Here is a 16,003-nt window from a genome sequence, read left to right on the forward strand (position 1 = left end):
GCGTGGCTTTCCTCCGGGTGCTCCGGTTTCCCCGCCATAGTCTGAAGCACAAGCTGGTCAGGTGTACTGGCCGTGCTAAATTCTCCCTCGGTGTACCCGAACAGGCGCCGGAGTGGCGACTCGGGGATTTTCACAGTAACTTCATTGCAGTGTCAATGTAAGCCTTACTTGTGACACTAATAAATAAACTTTAAAACCTTTAAAGATGGGGCCTCGGTTAAACATCTCATTCAAAAGACAGCACCATCAACAACGCAGCACTCCCTCAGTACTGCACTGGGGTATCAGTCTGGAGCGATACCCCACCAGGGCCGGGTGTGCGACTAACTAACACATCAATGGAGGAAGCCTGTGGTAACCAGAACCATAGAAAATTACAGCTCAGAAACAGGCCTTTTGGCCCTTCTTGTCTGTGCCGAACCATTTTTTGCCTAGTCCCACTGACCTGCACTTGGACCATATCCCTCCACACCCTCTCATCCATGAACCCGTCCAAGTTTTTCTTAAATGTTAAAAGTGACCCCGCATTTACCACTTTATCCGGCAGCTCATTCCACACTCCCACCGCTCTCTGCGTGAAGAAGCCCCCCCTAATATTCCCTTTAAACTTTTCTCCTTTCACCCTTAATCCATGCCCTCTGGTTTTTTTCTCCCCTAGCCTCAGCGGAAAAAGCCTGCTTGCATTCACTCTATCTATACCCATCAAAATCTTATACACCTCTATCAAATCTCCCCTCAATCTTCTACGCTCCAGGAAATAAAGTCCCAACCTATTCAATCTCTCTCTGTAACTCAGCTTCTCAAGTCCCGGCAACATCCTTGTGAACCTTCTCTGCACTCTTTCAATCTTATTTACATCCTTCCTGTACCAAAACTGTACACAATAACTGTACAACAGACTGTAATACATTTTGAGGATCTGATTTCTAAGACATTTGATTGATAGGATGCAAATCCTTGGATTAATGGGAAATAACGGTGATACAAGACTAGTAAATTCGAGGTTTGGTTCCAATTGGATGCCTCTGTTAAAAAATCAGAGAAGGGAATTTCACATCACAAAGATCTGGATTTTATCCACATGGATTTCTCAATCTATAATATTTCTGAGGGATTAAATTCGGCAACTGTTTCCTTAGCAATAAATGGGCAGCTTGAAAGCTAGTCCGGTTCCTGTGATAACCTGGAGTGTTGGCTGTTAAATAGGTAGAGTGCTTATGGACAGTCTCCATAGCAACCGGGTGGGAAGGCTGTGAAGTGTCATCACCGAGTCAGGGGTTTCTCGGTAATTGGCGGTGATCCAGGCGGGTGGAGGGGGGGAGGGGGGGGGGCGGTGGTCGTGGGCAAAGTGAGAGGGGAGAAGTGAGTTCTCCAAAGTGGGGAAAAGATTAAGTAGCAAAGCCCTCTCGCAAAAGTGAGGCTTTTTTCTGGGAGACTCACAACCATAGAATCCTACAGTGCAGAAGGAGGCCATTCAGCCCATCGAGTCTGCACCGACCACAATCCCACCCAGGCCCTATCCCCATAACCCCATGTATTTACGCTAGCTAGTTCCCCTGACACTAAGGGGCAATTTAGCATGGCCAATCAACCTATCCCACACATCTTTGGAATGTGGGAGGAAACCAGAGCACCCAGAGGAAACCCACGCAGACACGGGGAGAATGTGCAGACTCTGCACAGACAGTAACCCGAGATCGGAATTGAACCCGGATCCCTGGCACTGTGAGGCAGCAGTGCTAACCACTGTGCCACCCCGTGCTGTCCATGTGTTCAACATCAGTGCAAACAGTCCTGTAGATTTTCAGGGGCTGGTAACCAGCTCATGGTAACCGGCACAAATCTTCAGACCCAAGCTGGGAATTGAACCGGGGCCCCTGGAGCTGTGAGGCAGCTGTGCTAACCACTGGGCCACCGTGCCGTGCTACACCATTTCGTGCACAGGTTCCCAGAATCCTGTGAACTCCCCAGAATCCTGTGAACTGCCCACCTTCAACACAGAGGGGCTGAGGGGATCGGCACGGGCTTGGAGGGCCTGTTCCTGTGCTGTAGCTTTCTTTGTTCTTCGAGCGCATTGCCAATTCATTCCATTCTTTTGACAAAGGTAGAGCTTGTGTTTGCATCCCCTGTGATAAATGCCAAATCATTGCTGCACATTGTACTTTGCCTCAAAGCTCCTTTGATTTTTCTGCCAGCAATGTTAGTCGGTGCTGTCATGGCAACTAGATGATGTCCATAGTCACTTCACATTGAGAACGATGAGGTGAAAACATTATCATTACAATACGCTATTCTTGTCCAAAACATGTCAACATTCGTACAATTAATTTGAAAAATCTCTCCATTAGGTCCACATTGCAAGGACGCTTAAATACATTTTGGTGGGAGTTAATCACGCAAACCAGCCTCCCATCCATTGACACTGTCCACACTTTCCGCTACCTCAGAGAAGCAGCCAGCATAATCAAGGACCCCACGCACCCCGGACATTCTCTCTTCCACCTTCTGCCGTTGGGAAAAAGATACAAATGTCTGAGGTCACGTACCAACCGACTCAAAAACAGTTTCTTCCCTGCTGCTGTCAGACTTTTGAATGGACCTACCTTGCACTAATTTATCTTTCTCTACACCTTAGCTATGACTGTAACACTACATTCTGCACTCTCTCCTTTCCTTTTCTATGTACCGTATACTTTGTCAGTATAGCGCGCAAGAAACAATACTTTTCACTGTATACTAATACATGCGATGATAATAAATCAAATCAAAATCAGAATGAGGTCATTGGGGTTTACAGTGGCTAAAAGTTTGCATTGTGATAACATAGATGGCCACCTTATTAGCTGGTTTCAATCCATAATGGTGTGTTTCTAATACATTAAGAGAAACACATTCAAAAGATTAAGGTTTATAAACCAGCAGCTTTTAATATTGGTTCAGCCAGGATTATGGCCTGGGCTGGGATTCTCCGACCTCCCTCGTGGCTGGGATTCTCTCCGATCCCGTTACAGTGAATGGAGATTTGGCTGAGCCCGAATTCTCCATTCTCGCTGGTAGGGTGCGCAACATCGGAGAATTCCGGCCTACACCTCAGGCTGAAATTCATATGGTCCAGGTTCCCTCCACCAATCAACAACTTTGGACCAGATGCAGAGCAGGTGGGCTCGTGGATAGCACAGTGGCTAGCACTGCTGCTTCAAAGCGCCAGGGACCCCGGTTTGATTCCTGGCTTGGGTGACTGTGTGGAGTTTGCACATTCTCCCCGTGTCTGTGTGGATTTCGTCCGGGTGCCCCGGTTTCCTCCCACACTCCAAAGATTTTTAAAGTTAAAGTTTATTTATTAGTCACAAGTAAGGCTTACATTAACACTGCAATGAAGTTACCGTGAAATTCCCCTAGTCGCCACACTCCAGCGCCTGTTCGGGTCAATGCACCTAACCAGCACGTCTTCCAGAATGTGTGAGGAAACTGGAGCACTGGGAGGAAACCCACACAGACACAGGGAGAAAGGGCAAACTCCACACAGACAGTGCCCCAAGCCAGGAATCGAACCTGGGTCCCTGGTGCTATGAGGCGGTAGTGCTAACCACTGTGCCAGGTTAGGTTGATTGGCCATGATAAATTGTCCCCTAGTGCCAGGGGAATTAGTGGGGTAAATACGTGGGGTTACGGGTATAGGGCCTGGGTGGGATTGCGTTGGTGCAGGCTTGATGGACCGAATGGCCTCCCTCTGCACTGATTCTGTGATTCTATGTCAATGAGATGAAATTTGTTTGCCGTGACTTTGGACACCCGGGGATGGATTTGATCTTGGGTCGAAGTGCACCCCTGACACTAGCGAATGGACAGCCTGATTTCTGTTTCGCCCAATTTTCTTGTCCACTGAAGTCAACGCAGAAAAGAAGTTGAAACTGTCACACAATTTCAATACTCCTGTATTTCCCCACTTACCAATTCCGTTCACCTCACCTCCTGAAGTTGTTACTGGTGAGATAGTTCTACAGACACCGTATAAGCTGACGTATTATTTATCCTATCAAATGTACAATCATATTTTAACTATGTAACCGCCCCCTTATTTCTTTTATATTAATCTAGGTGGACCGGTTGTGGTGTTAACCCTTTGTGTGTGCAGTCGGTGTCATGGTGGTAACATTGAACTTCGAGATAAGTGACATGAGACATAGAAACTAGAAGCAGGAGGAGGCCATTTGGCCCTTCGAGCCTGCTCCACCATTCATTTTGATCACGGCTGATCATCAAATCCCTTATCCTGATCCCCCTCATATCCCTTGATCCTTTTAGCCCCAAGAGCTATATCTAATTCCTTCTTTAAGTCACACAACGTTTTGGCCTCAACTACTTTCTGTGGTAGTGAATTCCACACATTCACCACCCTCTGGGTGAAGAAATTTCTCCTCACCTCAGACCTAAAAGGTTTACCCCTTATCCTCAAACTACGACCCCTAGTTCTGGACTCCCCCCCCCCCCCATCCCCCCACCTCAACCCCTTTGTTTTCATTCTATTTAATTTTTAACTATTCTCCATTTTTTGTTTCTTTATTGTCTTTCTTTATTTTTCTTTCCCCCCACTCTTTCCCCCTATTTTATCCCCTCTTTTCTTACCTTTTCTTCCCCTTTCCCCCCACCTTTTCTCAATTTTATCTCTCTCCCACCCATCTCCCCCCTCCCCCTCATCCGTCACAGTTTACCCTCTGATTTCAGCTTCTCTGCCGTTTGGCCGTTCACACCTTCTATTCTCTCTATGGGCTGCCATTAGCAGCCTTTCCCCTGGTTTCTGTGGCTATGACTCATCTTTCATTCCCTCACCCTGCAATATAAATATCTCCCACTTTCTCTGCCTTTTAGCTTTGACAAAGGGTCATCTGGACTCGAAACATCAGCTCTTTTCTCGCCAGACCTGCTGAGATTTTCCAGCATTTTCTCTTTTGGTAATAAACAGACAAAACCTCATTAAGAGAAGTATGCAATTGAGATTCCTCTTCCCAATGCAGAGGTGTCAGGCATTAGGACATGGGGCAGCACAGTGGCACAGTAGTTAGCACTGCTGCTTTATAGCGCCAGGGACCCGGGTTCGATTCCCGGCTTGGGTCACTGTCTATGTGGAACATAGAACATAGAACAGTACAGCACAGAACAGGCCCTTCGGCCCACGATGTTGTGCCGAGCTTCATCTGAAACCAAGTTTGAACATTCTCCCCGTATCTGCATGGATTTGCTCCCGGTGTTCCAGTTTCCTCCCATGTACTGGTTAGGTACATTGACCCGAACAGGCGCCGGACTGTGGTGACGAGGGGAATTCCACAGTAACTTCATTGCAGTGTTAATGTAAGCCTTACTAGTGACTAATAAATAAACTTGACTTTACTTTTTACTTTACATTATTGTAGACGCGCTAAGTAAGATTGATTCATCACCGACAGTGATGAATAACGGGTTAAATGTGTGGGGTTACGTGAATAGGACCTGGGTGGGACTCGATGGGCCGAATGGCCTCCACCTGCACTGTAGGGATTCTATGATTGGGAAATTAGTTTACGTATGATACACGTATTGTATCGGAGCTGGTGCTTGGAGCTTGTCAGTTCAGCAAGAGTGATCTTGCAGTAAATGAGGATATTGTAATTCGTGGCAAATGGCCTTGAAATAGTCAGCATTTCCAGCCCAATCCTAACTTTAATCTTTTTCTCAGGATGGATGACACAATGAGGGGAACCCTCTGGCCTCCCAGCCGTGTGTTTCTCAATGACAGGGGTTGGTGCTGTTTGCTGGCAGCGGGATTCTCTGGTCCCGCCGCGGTCAATGGGATTTCCCACCAAAGCCATCCCATGCCGCCGGGAAACCCACGGGAGGGCTGCTGAAATAAAGGGCGTGATGCTCCAAGCCCAGGAATTCAAGCGTAAATGGTGCCAGGATCGGAGAATCAAGTGATGTTGAAAACCCCTTTAGGGATTCTCCCAACTCCCCGTGCCCGGATGTAATCTTATTCATGCTCAGTGAGCTCAGGAACCAAATTAGCGTTGTTAAATATTCATTTATATATACAGGGTCAGCTTGGAGCTGGATTCATCTGACTCCCGTAATTCGCCGACCCTTGGAGGCAACGGGAACCCGGCGCGAATCACTACTGGTCTCCACAAACAGAGACCATGCGTGAGGGCCATGCAGGGGGTTTGGAGCCCATTGAAGAACCTGGCTGGTTGAGGAAATAATGGAATGGCTGGGCGAGGAAATAATGGAATGGCTGGGCTGTGCCCTGACATTGCCAGGTTGGTACTACTGGGATGCCAGAATGGCACTGCCAGGATGCCAGGTTGGCACTACCGGGTTGCCAGATTGTCAATGTCAGGGCGCCAGGTCGGCACCGCCAGGGCGCCAGGTCGGCACCGTCAGGGTGCCAGGTCGGCACCGCCAGGGTGCCAGGTCGGCACTGTCAGAGTGCCAGGTCGGCACTGCCAGGGTGCCAGGTCGGCACTGTCAGGGTGCCAGGTTGGCACTGCCAGGGTGCCAGGTCGGCACCACCAGGGTGCCAGGTCGGCACTGCCAGGGTGCCAGGTCGGCACTGCCAGGGTGCCAGGTCGGCACTGTCAGGGTGCCACGCTGGCACCGCCAGGGTGCCAGGTCAGCACCGCCAGGGTGCCAGGTTGGCACTGTCAGGGTGCCACGCTGGCACCGCCAGGGTGCCAGGTCGGCACCGCCAGGGTGCCAGGTCGGCACTGCCAGGGTGCCAGGTCGGCACTGCCAGGGTGCCAGGTCGGCACTGCCAGGGTGCCAGGTCGGCACTGTCAGGGTGCCACGCTGGCACCGCCAGGGTGCCAGGTCGGCACCGCCAGGGTGCCAGGTTGGCACTGCCAGGGTGCCAGGTCGGCACTGTCAGGGTGCCACGCTGGCACCGCCAGGGTGCCAGGTCGGCACCGCCAGGGTGCCAGATTGACTGCTAAAGGGGGCAGCCTGAAGGTGGGGGACGGTTTGGGGCTGGTTGCTGAAACCTGAAGAAGGGGTCCTGAGGGGTTTCAGCAGGACTGGAAGATTCAACCAGGGGAAGGGCCAGGAAATCCAATCCGATGGGTGGAATTTTCCTCCCCTTTCGTCGTGTGTTCTGCAGCAGCGGCTGGCGGCAGGATCTTCTGGTCCCGGTATCAGCAGTGGGGTTTCCCACTGACCGCACCTCTCGCCATCGTGGAACCCATGGCGAGGGAGCACTGTTGGCGGGGCTGTAAGATCCCACCTTGGCCAACAGCCAGAAAATCCAGCCCCATAACTCTGATTCACTCCCTCCAGAGATGTCGCCAGACCTGTTGAGTAATTCCAGCATTTTGTCTTTTTATTACCACAAACCATAGCTGAGGCGGCAGCAAACACAAATGTATTACAGGGAAAACCAGATAAAGGAATAGAAGCTGAGAGGGTTAGATGGAAAAAAAAGAGTTGGGAGGAAGCATAAAGGAGTGGCACGGTGGCATGGTGGTTAGCACTGCTGCCTCACAGCACCAGGGACCCAGGTTCGAATCCCGCCTTGGGTCATTGTCTGTGTGGAGTTTGCACATTCTCCCCGTGTCAGTGCGCGTTTCCTCCGGGTGCTCCGGTTTCCTCCCACTCTCCAAAGATGTGCAGGTTAGGTGAATTGGCCATGCTAAATTCTCCCTCAGTCTACCCAAACAGTGTGGCGACTAGGGGATTTTCACAGTAACTTCATTGCAGTGTGAAAGTAAGCCAACTTGTGACTAATAGAGAAACTTTTACTTTTTAAATACTAGCGTGGATCTGATGGATCGAGTGGCCTGTTTCTGTGCTGCAAATACTCTGTAATGTCTTGCCGACCAATTATCACAAGAGCAAAGTACTACAAGCTCAACGTCAACAAGTTTTGGGAGCACAATGGTGCCAAAGGAAGAGTTCCAATGGTTACAAGTACTCCATTCTTCACCAGCGACCGGCCTGTGCCACAGTAACACAGTTGACAGGATTGATTAATAAAGAGTAAAAGGTCAGCTGGTACCACGATTGTTCCCTCAGTTTCCCATCCAATTGTACATCGCTGGACCATTGGAGCAGGAATCAACACAATCAAAATAAAACATTTTTTGCCACAATTATCTCATTTGATAAACCATAAAATGTTGTTCTGGGGGTGAGAGAGGAGTCCAATGAAAACTCACCTTGGGCAGGATTTTTTGCCATTCGCGCCAACAGGAACTTTCGATCCCCACCCCCCCCCCCCGCCCCCGATGGTGACACATTCCCCCCCAGCGACACCCCCGTGGGTTCCATGGTTGCAGAGAGTGTGAACAGCGGGAAACCCGGTTGACAATGGCAGGACCGGAAGATCCCATCGCCAGCCAATGGCGGAGTGCATACGCCATTGCAAAACATGCCCTGGGTGGAGGGGTGGCACGGTGGCACAGTGGTTAGCATTGCTGCCTCTCAGCGCCAGGGACCCAGGTTCAATTCTGGCCTCGGGTCACAGTCTGTGTGGAGCTTGCACGTTCTCCCCGTATCCGCGTGGGTTTCCTCCAGGCACTCCGGTTTCCTCCCACAGTCCAAAAGACGTGCTGGTTAGGTGCATTGGACATGCTAAATTCCCCAGGCCCTCTACGCTGTCCTATCCCTGTAACCCGACAGATTTCCCATGGCCATTCCATTTAGCCTATACACCTTGGGACCTTAAGAGGCAATTTAGCATGGCCAATCCACCTAACTTACACAAGGGCGGCAGGCTGGCACAGTGGTTAGCACTGCTGCCTCACAGCGCAAGGGACCTGGGTTCGATTCCTGGCCTCAAGTGACTGCCTGTGTGGAGTTTGCCCATTCTCCCTGTGTCGGCGTGAGTTTCCTCTGTGTCGTCTGGTTCCTCCCACCGTCCAAACATGTGTGGTTAAGTGCATTGGCAATGCTAAATTGACAGTAGGGGGATTAGCAGCGTAAATACATGGGGTTACAGGGATAGGGCCTGGGTGGGATTGTTGTCAGTGCAGGGTCAATGGGCCGAATGGCCTCCTTCTGCATTTCAGGATTCTATGAGCAGATAATCCCACCCAATCTCTTGTTTCTCAAATCGAAGTGGAACTGTATTAGTAGAGAGAAAAATAACTAGTATCTCCTTAAAATCCAGTGTTATTCATCAAATGTATAAATAAAGTGCTGTCTTCATTAACATTCTGGTACACAGCTCTGTCTGGAAAGAAATTACTCCAGGCCTTCGCAAAAATGTGAGACAAAATTAGAGTATGGAAATTCTCAGGAGAGCCTATGTTTACCAGAACTGCCTATCCAGTTGTAAGTTAAGCCTCAAGAAGATAAAGACCACAGCTGTCCATAATTAATTCACAATATAAACGATTTGTTTGATATCTTGACATCTTTACAGTTCCTAATTCCTCAGTTGGAAAGAATGCTCTTTGCCTTTCAGGAAGTTACAAGATAAACCTCATTAAACATACATGGAGGATACAGGACGTTCCACAATGTCCAGAATAATCAACGAGATAAACAGGGCTTTTTAGGGAAATGATTTCCCCCATCCCTCTCCGACTCTTTCACTTATAATTACCTACAACCATGATGTTAAACTCAAATCCCGTCTTCATGGCTTTGCGCCTCATCTGATCCAGAACTGCTTCAATCCCCACATATCCAAACAAGTCTCTTCCAGTGATATCCTTCTTGAAGTCGGCCGTGCAGACAATTCCAGTCTCCTGCGTTCTCTCCGCCATGTTCGCTTGCACCTCTTTCAGTTCTAGTCCTGTCAAAAAAAAGAACAAAGGCTCTCAGTTATTCAGCAGTGAAAAGCACTCCTCCTCTGCTGTCGACAAAACAATGAATCACAGAATCACAGAATACTACAGTGCTGAAGAGGCCTTTCAGCCCATCGAGTCTGCACCGACGGATGAAAGGCCCTGACCTGCCCACCTAATCCCACTTGCCAGCACTTGGTCCATAGCCTTGAATAACAGAGTATGTGTATGAAGCACACACATTACAAGGTACTCACTGAACCGCCCACAAGCAATGACCCCTGAATCCATGAGCTTACTAATTTTACACCAAGTTAAAAAATGTCAATTATGGTGCAGGTGGTGCAGTGGTATTGCCACTTGATTAGCAATCCAGAAACCTAGGGTAACACCGTGAGGACCCTGTTCAAATCCCACCACGGCAGACGATGAAATTTGAATTCCATAACAAAAATATGGAATTAATAGTCTAATGATGACCATTGTTGTAGAAGACAATCTGGCTCCCTAATGCTCATTAGGGATCGAAATCCCTTCGGCTACCCCAAAGTGCGGTGGATGCTGGGACAGTGATTAAATTTAAGGAGGACTTAGACAGATTTTTAATGGGTTGAAGGGTTATGCGGAGAAGGCAGGAAAATGGGGATGAGGAGCGTATCGGCCATGATTGAATGGCAGAGCAGACTCGATGGGCCGAATGGCTCAATTCTGCTGCTATGTCTTATGAACTTATGAAATCTGCCGTCCTTATCCAGTCTGGCCTACATGTGACTCCACACTCACAGCAATGTGGTTGACTCTCAACTGCAAGGGTGGTTAGGGTTGGGCAGCAAATGCTGGCCTTGCGAAGGATGCCCACATCCCATGAAAGAATTTTTTTTTAAAATTCATGCGTGGGGTGGCACGGTGGCACAGTGGTTAGCACTGCTGCCTCACAGCGCCAGGAACCCGGGTTCAATTCTGGCCTTGGGTGACTATGTGGAGTTTGCATTTTCTCCCCGTGTCTGCGTGGGTTTCCTCCGAGTGCTCCGGTTTCCTCCCACACTCCAAAGATGTGTCGGTTAGATGGATTGACCAGGATAACAACCGACTCAAGAACAGTTTCTTCCCTGCTGCCATCAGACTTTTGAATGGATCTACCTTATATTAAGTTGATCTTTCTCTACACCCTAGCTATGATTGTGACACTACGTTTTGCACCCTCTCCTTTCCTTCTCCTCTATATACTCTATGTGAGATATGTTTTGTCTGTATAGCGCGTAGGAAACAATACTTTTCACTGTATCCCAATTCATGTGACAATAATAAATCAAATCAAATCAAAAAAATTGCCTCTTAGTGTCCCAAGATGGGTAGGTGAGATGGATTAGCCCATGGTAAATGTCTGGGGCTACAGGGATAGGGCGGGGTAGAGGGCTTGGGTAAGATACTCTGTCAGAGAGTTGGTGCAGACCCGATGGGCCAAATGGCCTCCTTTGACACTGTAGAGATTCTATGATAATACTGAATACATCAGCACGACGACAAGACAATGTTCTCGGCAGAGGCACAGACGGTGTTTGAGAAACCACAAGTGTGAAATTTGTTTATTGCTTCTGAACCCCACTGCAACTCCTGGTACCTCATCAATCCACATACGCGATTCGAGTTGTTAATTCTGTCTTACATATGTACATGTGTGTGGGAGGGAACAAGAAAAGGAACAGCTTGGCCTTCGATCTGTTTTTGCCTCATTGGTGTAAAAGGAGATCTATATGGACACAAACTGAAGATAGTCAAGGATATTTAATAAATGAATAAGAGAAAGTTAATTCTTAGAAAACCAAAAGAGAAAATGCTGGAAAATCTCAGCAGGTCTGGCAGCATCTGTAAAGAGAGGAAAGAGCTGGCGTTTCGAGTCCAGATGACGCTTTGTCAAAGCTAAAAGGCAGAGAAAGTGGGAGATATTTATACTGCAGAGTGAGGGAATGAAAGATGAGTCATAGCCACAGAAACCAGGGGAAAGGCTGCTAATGGCTGTCCACAGAGAGAATAGAAGGTGTGAATGGCCAAACGGCAGAGAAGCTGAAATCAGAGGGTAAACTGTGACAGATGAAGGTGTGGGGGGAGGGGGGAGATGGGTGGGGGAGAGGTAAAATTGAGAAAAATGGGGAAAAGGGAAGCAAAAGGGGAGAAAAGGTAAGAAAAGGCAGGATAAAATAAAGGGAAAGAGTGGAGGGGGAGGAAGAAAAGTAAAGAAAGATAATATAGAAATAAAAGGTAGAGAATAGTTAAAAATTAAATAAAATGAAAAGAAAGGGGTGGAGGTGGGGTAGAGTTAATCACCTGAAGTTGTTGACCGGAAGGCCTCGCCAGAAGATGAGATGAAATCTTGGAAATGAGTTACACTAACACTGACATATTATAGAATCCCTACAGTCTGAAGAAACTATTCAGCTGATTGAGTCTACACCGACTCTCTGACAGAGTAACTTACCCAGGCCCTCTACCCCGCCCTATCCCTGTAACACCATAGATTTCCCATGGCTAATCCATCTAGCCAATACATCTTGGGACTTTAAGGGGCAATTTAGCATGGCCAATTCACCTAACTTACACAAGGGAGACAAGGTGCCACAGTGGTTAGCACTGCTGCCTCACAGCGCCAGGGACCCGGGTTCAGTTCCGGCCTTGGGTGGCTGTGTGGAATTTACACGTTACCCCCGTGTCTACATGGGTTTCCTCCGGTTGTTCCGGTTTCCTCCCCTAGTTCAAAGATAGATTTGTGTTGGATTAAGGGTTATGGAATCAAGGGCCTGGGTAATTGTCTGTGTGGAGTTTGCACGTTCTCCCCGTGTCTGCGTGGGTTTCCTCCGGGTGCTCCGGTTTCCTCCCACAGTCCAAAGATCTGCAGGTTAGGTGGATTGGCCATGCTAAATCACCCCTTAGTGTCAGGGGAATTAGCAGGGTAAATATGTAGGGTTAAGAGGATAGGGATTGTTGTCAGTGCAGGCTTGATGGGCCGAATGTCATAGAAATCATAGAAACCCTACAGTGCAGAAAGAGGCCATTTGGCCCATCAAGTCTGCACCGACCACAATCCCACCCAAGCCCTACCCCCATATCCCTACATATTTATCCACTAATCCCTCTAACCTACGCATCTCAGGACACTAAGGGGCAATTTTAGCATAGCCAATCAACCTAACCTGCACATCTTTGGACTGTGGGAGGAAACCGGAGCACCTGGAGGAAACCCACACAGACACGAGGAGAATGTGCAAACTCCACACAGACAGTGACCCAAGCCGGGAATTGAACCCAGGTCCCAGGAGCTGTGAAGCAGCAGTGCTAACCACTGTGCTACCGTGCCGCCCATGTCCTCCTTCGGTATCGTACATGTCCTCATGTCCTCCTTCGGTATTATAGGGATTCTCTATCATACACACCTTGATTCCATAACCCTTAATCCAACACAAATCTATCTTTGAAGCATGGGAGGAAACAGGAGCACCCGGAGGAAACCCATGCAGATATGGGGAGAATGTGCAAAATCCACACAGGCAGTCACCTGAGGCTGGAATTGAACCCGGGTCCCTGGAGCTGCGAGGCAGCAGTTAAAAAAGCCCAGTTATTTTTCATAGAAGCTTGTTCTGACGTGCCTGATGTCTCAATTAGTTGTATCATTTCACAGTCTGTACAAGCAACAAACAGAATGAGTTTCATTTTCCCTTTTACTAAAGTGGATTCCTGTATTGTTTATTAATAGTTCTCTCATCCACTGGGCTCCAGGAAGCAATTATGGAATACTCACCACAACCGTGGCTAAGGATAACCCTGAATTCATATAAACAAAAAATAACTCATATTTATAGACCGCCTCTTGCTACCTCAGGTCATCTCTAATGGTTTCCACTCAATAAAGTACTTTTGAAGAGCGGCAATGTTAAAAAAAAATAAAGCAATAAATTCTTTGGCTGTTCACGCCAATGGGATTCTCTGGTTCCTCCGGCAGCGCACCCTCTGCCGCGGGTTTCCCGATGGCGTGGGATGGCTTCAATGGGAATTCCCATCATTCCCAGCAGCGGAATCAGAGGACACCATCGCCAAAGGACAGCACGCTGTCTCCCACCGCTGAGAAGCACACTGAGGGGAGGCCAGAGAATCTAACCCATGGTCGACCAACATGCACACACACAGCAATGCAATCCTGATAATCCTCTTCAATGATGTTGACTGAGGGATAAAACTTGGCCAGGATACCTGGGATAACTGGGCGGCACGGTAGCACCGTGGTTAGCACTGCTGCTTCACAGCTCCAGGGTCCCGGGTTCGATTCCCAGCTCGGGTCACTGTCTGTGTGGAGTTTGCACATTCTCCTCGTGTCTGCGTGGGTTTCCTCCGGGTGCTCCGGTTTCCTCCCACAGTCCAAAGATGTGCGGGTTAGGTTGATTGGCCAGGTTAAAAATTGCCCCTTAGAGTCCTGAGATGCGTAGGTTAGAGGGATTAGCGGGTAAAATATGTGGGGGTTGGGCCTGGGTGGGATTGTGGTCGGTGCAGACTCGATGGGCCGAATGGCCTCCTTCTGCACTGTAGGGTTTCTATGATTCTATGATTCTTCTATAACTTCCACTGCTCTTTCTTGAAATAGTGCCACACGGGGTAAAGGTGGGGGGGTGGGGGGGGGGTACTATGTTCACCTGAGGGGGCAGACTGAGCCTTGCTTTACGATTTCCCCTGAAAGCCAGCACCTCTGACAGCACTGCACTCCCTCAGCACTGTCGAGTGCCAGTCTAGATTTTGCACGCAAGTCTCTAATCCTATACCCTCATGTTCCTAAAAGTCTACATCAATGAGAGAGGACTGTCCTACAATCACCTGTCAACCTGTCTTCAGGAAGTGTAGTGGAGAACATGCCTCTGTCCACATCAATGGGGACGAAGTAGAAATGGTCGAGAGCTTCAAGTTTTTAGGTGTCCAGATCACCAACAACCTGTCCCGGTCCCTCCATGCCGACACTATAGTTAAGAAAGCCCACCAATGCCTCTACTTTCTCAGAAGACTAAGGAAATTTGGCATGTCAGCTATGACTCTCACCAACTTTTACAGATGCACCATAAAAAGCATTCTTTCTGGTTGTATCACAGCTTAGTATGGCTCCTGCTCTGCCCAAGACTGCAAGGAACTACAAACGGTTGTGAATGTAGCCCAATCCATCACTCAAAGCAGCCTCCCATCCATTGACTCTGTCTACACTTCCCGCTGCCTCGGCAAAGCAGCCAGCATAATTAAGGATCTCACGCACCCCGGACATTCTCTCTTCCACCTTCTTCCATTGGGAAAAAGATACAAAAGTCAGAGGTCACGTACCAACCGACTCAAGAACAGCTTCTTCCCTGCTGCTGTCAGACTTTTGAATGGACTTACCTCATATTAAGCTGATCTTTCTCTACACCCTAGCTATGAGTGTAACAGTACATTCTGCACTCTCTCCCTTTCCTTCTCTATGAACGGTATGTTTTGTCTGCATAACGCGCAAGAAACAATACTTTTCACTGTATGTTAATACATGTGACAATAATAAATCAAATCAAACTGTCACATTTATCTGTATTTTTAAACATGTTTTTATACAATGGGGCGGGGGGCGGGAGGGGTAATGGCACAATTTAGCTTTCCGAGGTACAGGGACCTGCAACTTCTTTAAAACTTTCATTCCCCCCCCCCCCGGAAAAATAATCACAGATAGATGCTACAGTAGAGAGAAGATTCAATATTATTTCTAATCAGCTACTCTGGCATCTCTCGGAGACTCACTAAATTGCAATCACCGTAATCAACCCATAATTTTACAAGTCATCTTACAACACATCTGCACAACATCAAGGCCGGGATTCTCCGACCTTGGCCCCGGCTGGCACTCTCCGATCCCGCTGCAGTGAACGGAGATTTGGCTGAGCGCCAAATTCTCCATCTCGCTGGTGAGATTGGAGAATTCCGGTCCCAATCTCCATTCGCTTAACTGCTTTTGTGCGTCAATTGAGACTTATTTATATCCTATTGTATTGAGTAATATTCCAACATTTGATTTGCATTTTAAAGGTTAGTCAATCTGAGGCTTTTCCCAGGTCTCAGGCTCCAAGGCCTTCAGTTTCCCCCAGGCCTCTTAGGCTCCCAGGTCTTAGGCTTTTCTCAGGCCTCAGGCTCCCAGACCCTAGCTTTTCCCCAGGCTGCAGGCTCCCAGACCTTAGGTTTTGCCCAGGCCTCTT

The 16,003-nt window shown here is 48.4% G+C and overlaps 1 protein-coding gene across 6 annotated transcripts in view; it reads right to left on the reverse strand.

The window, feature by feature from the left end:
- LOC144510824 (neuronal-specific septin-3-like) overlaps nt 1-16,003 on the reverse strand; it is a 403,898-nt gene that overhangs the window by 156,686 nt on the left and 231,209 nt on the right. For all 6 annotated transcript variants that reach the window (XM_078240760.1, XM_078240761.1, XM_078240764.1 and 3 more), the window contains exon 2: nt 9,572-9,763. In XM_078240760.1, the coding sequence (XP_078096886.1) occupies nt 9,572-9,763 (192 nt within the window). The remainder of the gene's footprint in view (nt 1-9,571; nt 9,764-16,003) is intronic.

Source organism: Mustelus asterias, chromosome 23 (assembly GCF_964213995.1).
Source record: "Mustelus asterias chromosome 23, sMusAst1.hap1.1, whole genome shotgun sequence".
Taxonomy (NCBI): domain Eukaryota; kingdom Metazoa; phylum Chordata; class Chondrichthyes; order Carcharhiniformes; family Triakidae; genus Mustelus; species Mustelus asterias.